Source organism: Corvus hawaiiensis, chromosome 1 (genome assembly GCF_020740725.1).
Source record: "Corvus hawaiiensis isolate bCorHaw1 chromosome 1, bCorHaw1.pri.cur, whole genome shotgun sequence".
Taxonomy (NCBI): Eukaryota; Metazoa; Chordata; class Aves; order Passeriformes; family Corvidae; genus Corvus; species Corvus hawaiiensis.
The window spans coordinates 10,388,678-10,394,677 of NC_063213.1; the positions used below are offsets into that span (position 1 = coordinate 10,388,678).

At 50.9% G+C, this 6,000-nt stretch overlaps 1 protein-coding gene across 5 annotated transcripts in view; it reads right to left on the reverse strand.

Annotated features, from left to right (window-relative positions):
- DIP2C (disco interacting protein 2 homolog C) overlaps positions 1-5,450 on the reverse strand; it is a 312,763-nt gene extending 307,313 nt beyond the window's left edge. For 2 of the 5 annotated variants that reach the window (XM_048329106.1, XM_048329035.1), the window contains exon 1: positions 5,076-5,443. In XM_048329106.1, coding sequence (XP_048185063.1) covers positions 5,076-5,160 — 85 coding nt within the window. In that variant the 5' untranslated portion in view covers positions 5,161-5,443. Of the gene's footprint in view, positions 1-5,075 lie in introns of all 5 variants that reach the window. The other 3 variants (XM_048328952.1, XM_048329193.1, XM_048286147.1) reach the window with 3 other exon arrangements.
- Between the last annotated feature and the right edge of the window lie 550 nt (positions 5,451-6,000).

Below are 6,000 nucleotides of genomic sequence, written 5' to 3' on the forward strand. Positions count from 1 at the left end.
TGAATCTGTTTTTAAAATCATCAAGTTTTTGTCCCTCTCCAACTTGAGCATGATCAGAGAAACAAAATAGCTGACGAGAGGAGCTTCATCTTACAAAAAAAGGTTTCTGTTGACAGTGCTCTTGATTTCATCATAATTCACATGATATCCAGTATATTTTCTTAAAGCCCTAGTCTTCCATATAACTTACATGAAAATTTCAGCCTTATGTATTTTGCGTAAATTAGTCCTCTCTGTGTCAGAAAAAATAACTGACATGAGCCAGCTGCATCCTAACAGCTCAAAAAACAACGAGAAGTAAATGTGAGTATTGAATTTCTTAGTTCATTTCTCACCTAAACTCAGGAAGTATTAACACTCTGTCATTTCACAGGTGATACTCACTTGCTAAGCAGAGCACTATCTCTCAAGGAGTGAATTAAAAGGATGACTTTGTGTCCCAAATCACAGAGGTGTGCTAGTTACTGAAATTTTCACACTTTAAAACCTCTCTGTGAATGAAGACTCAGCTGGCAAATGTTAGGGAGAAATAATAACTGGAGAAGTTAACTACACATCTCTGGTCCCAACCCAGCAACTACATGCAGACAACAAAAGACATAACTAATACCTAATAAAATAATAAACCTGGCCAGAGAGTAACTCAATCAACCCAAGCAATATTACCAAATATAATTGAGCCAGTCAATACAGTGAAAGCAGAGGACCAAATTAATTAGGTGACTGCACGTCCAGAGCCTTTGGGAATAAGTAATCACTTATTAAAGATCTGCAGAGACTATTTTTGAAAGTGCTCTTTGGAGAAAAGTTGAGACTTTCAAAACAAGAAACCTGCTATACCTCACATGTTTAAAAAGAAGGAGGACTGGAAGTATAATAAGGAATTTAGGGAGAATAGTTTCTGAACAGGATGGTTTTCACATTTTCCATGCGGTGTCTGTGGTTCTTTAAGTGTTTCTGCTATGTTATCTGGCACTTGGATAAAATACTGGAAGAAATATAGAGCATCTTTCTCCAATTAATTTTGGTTCACAAAATAATTGGAAGGGTAATTTAACCTTGTACACCCTTAAATTGAGGGCAAAATGAGAAAAGGGGGAGGGGGCATTTTTTTAATTCTTAAGTATTTTTAAGAATGGAGGGGTTGTAGAATTACTTTTTTTTTTAATAAGACAGCAAACTTCAGGACTCCTGGTTTTATTTAATCAGTTCTTCAGTTAACAGCCCCCAAGCTATTCTAAAAAACAGGATGATTCATCTATTTCTACCCAGTACAATTTTATACATCGTTAGAAAACTAAAACCTCATAAAATCCTAAGCAGCCCTGAAGAACAGCTACTGCAGAGTGACATGTTGATTGCATCAGCCTAGAAGGGCTACTTCTGCTCAATGCAAGCTTTAGTAGCTCAGGGAAACTACCAGAGTGTCAAAGAACATGTATGTAACATACCAGCATCAAGCACATTCACTCAAACACATCAAAACAAATGTCTCCAGAACATCTGGGATCAAGGATGATTCCACAACTTCCAATATTTATAAAATTTAAAGTGCTGTTGAGACCCTATGTCCTGAGAAGCACAGCAGCAATTTCCCCTTCCCAAAATGAAGTGAAAACACCAACAAGAAGTGTGCTGTTGATGCTTTAAGCTGAATAAATATAACACTACACACCACCACATCACCATGAACGTCATTCTCAACACTCTTCAGAGTGTCAGGCTACCTCTGGCACTCGCTCCTTGTGAGGCAGGCAACCTGCACACAGACACAGAGGAACCTGCAAAGTATTTCTGAGCTGGCTGATCTTCACCTTCCAAGCCATACTAAAGAAACTAATAAAATCTAACATGGTTATTCTCGTTTGCATCCATAGTACCTTTTAAATAGCATTGTTTAAACCAAAAAAAAAGCCTATTCAGACCACAGCAAAGGGGAGGTGGAAGGCATGTGGCTTGCCCACAATAACCAACAGGTTACTATTGTCACAAACTTTGCAGAACACCATTAAATGCCTTCTTGACCTTCCTCCTCCCTTTCAACAAACAAGCAGTGCCAGCTGCTTTAAAAAAAAAAAAAAAAAAGGCACTTTGCTCCATGGGTTACAAAGCACGTGCTATCTGCCCAGCAGACACTTCCTGAGGCTCTCCTGCCACATCCCTGCTGCCAGTGAGGCTATGCCGAGTGCCAGTGTGCAGCTGAACAAGGAACTCAGATTTTGGCTACACCGGGGGGGGAAAAATACCACGGCCAAATTGAAATATGTGATGATGACTACCAGTGAGGACTGTGATTACAACACCTGCACAGTGCCTGCTGTGCTAGTGGCACAGTAACCAGGTCTGGGCACAGGGACGCCAGCTATCTTATGTTCAGTTTCAAGATGGACTGCGTGGGTAGGACCCACGCTATCACACTTCCTAGAGCTAGGAAGGAGACAGCTTTAGCTCACAGCCGAGGAATAACCACGCAATAATCCTGCTGGTGCCCCTCTCTCTCCTACAAAGCAGCAGCTCTCTTTCAGAAGCTGTTCCTAAAGCTTCACTGTCCATAGCAGGATTTGGCACCAGAGAACCACGTGGCTTGGGTGCAAGCAGCAGCTCGAAGACCCACAGCATGCAAAAATAAAAAACTCACACTCAATACAACAAATACGTTTCAGAAATGCAGCACTTGAAAAAACATCTTCCTAGCAAGTCAGACTCGGGAAAGCACTTTAAAAGGGGCATAAATTACAGCAGTCACTCTGCTCCCAATGTTATCGATGAGACCCAAATACATATTTAAGCATGCAGTTGCCTATTGCCTTCAAAAGTCTCCTGCTTCACAAAGGCAGCAGAGACACCCTAACACATCATGAGCAGAACACGTGGTAAAACCTCAATCTTGTGAACTTTTATGGACTTGCCTAAATGTATCTCAGTGAATAAAGGCAGTGGTTCGGCTCATCACGCTCGAGCAAAGCACAAGCATAAGATACTGCACGCTCAGGGTGTAAAGAGACACAAAGTTGCCTTGAAAACCATCTAACTCAAGAGTAGCATGGCCAGAGTATGAGAAGACTTCTACAGCACAATAAAACTGTACAAATTACTGATCCCACTCTCGGTAGGGACTAATTTTGAGAACAGGCCAGCAGTTGCAACTTGCCTAAAGGTAGGAGCTTTAAGCAGTAAATTATTTCATTTTCTCAGGCACTGAACACTGTCATGTTCTTGACTAAGAACACACCAAGAGCAGCCTGGGGGAAGACAAAGAAAATGTGATGTTGCCTGTTCTTTACCTGCCTCCCAGTTCCAACTGATCCTTTAGGCTGCCACAGCCAGAACACATGAGCCACTCCGTCCGCCGGGTGTAACACCAGTTAAATAAGGAAAGATATTGTCAGTGGGCTAAACTCATTCCAGATCTAGCTGCAGGGAATTTACAGCAGTGCAGATACAGATGCCCAATTTCAAACCATGTCCCACTTCCTCAGAGCTTTCTTGGATTATGCTTACAGCAACAGAAACTGCACTGTAAAACTGTATTACAACTTTGGTACACTGCATTAGCATATTTATTGAAGGTCTATGCCTGCTTGATTTGGGGTTTTTTATAAGCATTTACTAACAGCTGTTTTAATTAGTATCTCATTGGTGTGTAGACAATGATGTGACACACACCAAGAAGCATTTTCTGCATAAAGCGACAACATTACATGTACCATGATATATAAACGGCTCTTCCCACCCTCACTACCACAGATGAGGGCCAATGGACTGGCAGTGCATCACAGAAAGGCAATATTGTATTTAACTCATCTTACTTCAAGTTTACAGGGCACCCTCAGGGAGGGGGAGGCACAGAAATGAGAGCCACAAGCAATCTCAGTAGCTCATTCTCTCCACCCTCAAAGCGTTAAAAGGAAAATACAATGTCAACATCAGCTCCTCCCTGCTGATGAAACTGGCTCCAGCGCATTTTACTTTCTGGCTCGGAGCCCTTACAAACCGTTACAAAAAGACAGAAGACAGACAGCCAGCTCAATATATCGACCACTTCCAATAACTAATTTGGGACACGCTGGGTCATTTGTCCCTTCTATGAAATGCTGTAGCCTCTTGGTGGTGAATGAACCCTGATATTTGGGGGTATTATTAAAAAAAAACAAAAAAGAGGGGGCAGCTAATAGCAGATTTGCATTTCAGGAAAGAGCCAACGCTAGCATTGGTATATATAAATAAATACTCCCCACTCTCTTCCTCCGGGAGGCACCGATTACATCTGATACACTAAAATCGCCTCCACGACGCTGGTCGCTCAGTGCCCATCAGCGAGGACACTGACAGGCACTCCTCGCTGCCTGCCTCTCGCTCCTGCCCGGGCGCTGACACACATGGAAGCGGGGAGCGGGAGCCGGGCTGAGGAGCGGAGGGCGGGCTGGGGCTCCTGCTCATCCTCCCTGCCACGGCAACAGCTCGGGCTGCGTGCGCGCCTTCCCAGCCCGGGGACCGGCGCAGCATCACAACCAACCACGCCAAGAAGCCACCACAAGCTTTCAATTATACATTTCAAAAAAATCCCGCAATTATAAAAAATATATATCGTTTCGTCTGAGTGACTTCACTGGTATTGTCCAAAACGACCTTATCAGGGGGTGTTTTGTTGCAGCCGACACACACACGTTGCGTGGACTCCGGGGGAGTCTCTCGATGCGGCCACGCAGGTACACGGCACGTTTCCGTGAAGCTGCGTTTCCCTGGTAGGGCAGGAGCCCCTCCAAGGCATCCCTACGGATTTTTCCAGCTCCCGCACCACCGCGTGCGCGGCCAAGCCCCGCCGCCAGAGCCCCCCTGCCGCCCCCGCCCGCGCCGCGGCGGAGCGCGGGGGGCTCGCAGGTAGAACAAAACCCCCGCGCCGCGTTCCCCGCCAGCGGCAGGGGCCGTCAAGGGAGCCCCCCGGGCGCCATCGGGCCGGGGCCGGCACCGCAGGGCCGCAGGGCGGAGGGTGTGCGATGGGGGAGCGGGCCGGGGGTGCCGCGCCGCTGCCGCGCCGCCCGCGCCCACCGCCGCCCGCCCCGCCGCGCCTTTACCTTCGGAGAGCTCCAGCTCCAGCTCGGCCAGCCGGGCCCGCACCTCCAGCGGCAGGGACACGCTCTCCAGGCTGCGGTCCGCCATGCTCGCGCGGTGGGGACGGGCTCTCCCCTCCTCTGGCTGCCCGCTCTCCCCCTTTGTCCGCGGCTGGCGGGGCGCGGGAAGGCGGCGGGGCCGCGGCGGGTGGCTGAGTCCTCCCCGCGGTCTCAGCCGGGCATGCAGGGGGGAGGCGGGCGGGCGGGCGGTCCGCGCGGGGGGACGGGGCGCGGAGGGAGGGAATGCGGAGGTTTCTCCTCTCCTCCCCTCTCCTCCTCCTCCTCCTCCTTCGCCGCCTCCTTCAGCGGGGCCCCGCCATGGCTGCTCCCGCCGCCCGCCCGCGATCGCTCCGCATCGGCTCCTCGCCGCCGCCCGGCCCACCCCCCGCCCGCCGCCGCCGCCCGGCACCGCGGCGGCGGCTCCCCCCTGGCCTCGCCCCGGCCCCGGCCCCGCTGTCCCCGCCCGGCTCGGGCTGGCGGCGGCGCTGGCGCTGCGGTGCCGCTGCCGCGACTGGGGCTGGCCGGGCACTGCCGCTGTCACATCCACGTGACCGCGGGCCCCGCCGCCGCCCGCAGGGGGCGCCCCGCGCCGCTCGGGCCCCGCCCGCCCCACCGGGGCCGCCGCTGCCGCCGGGGCGAGCGGGGCCGGGGCTCGGGGCGAGCGGGGCCGGGGCTCGGGGCGAGCGGGGCCGGGGCTCGGGGCGAGCGGGGCTGCGCCCGCCTGCGCTCCGCCCGCCTCCCGGGAGAGGGACTGCAGGTCCCCGTTTTGCCGATGAAGGCGGGGAAGGAGTGATGTGCTCGAGGCAGGCGGAGATTCGACTCCGACGCCCTGTGCCCCTTTTTCCTTCTCCAGCTGACGAACAACTTCCAGCCTACCCCTATTTTCACT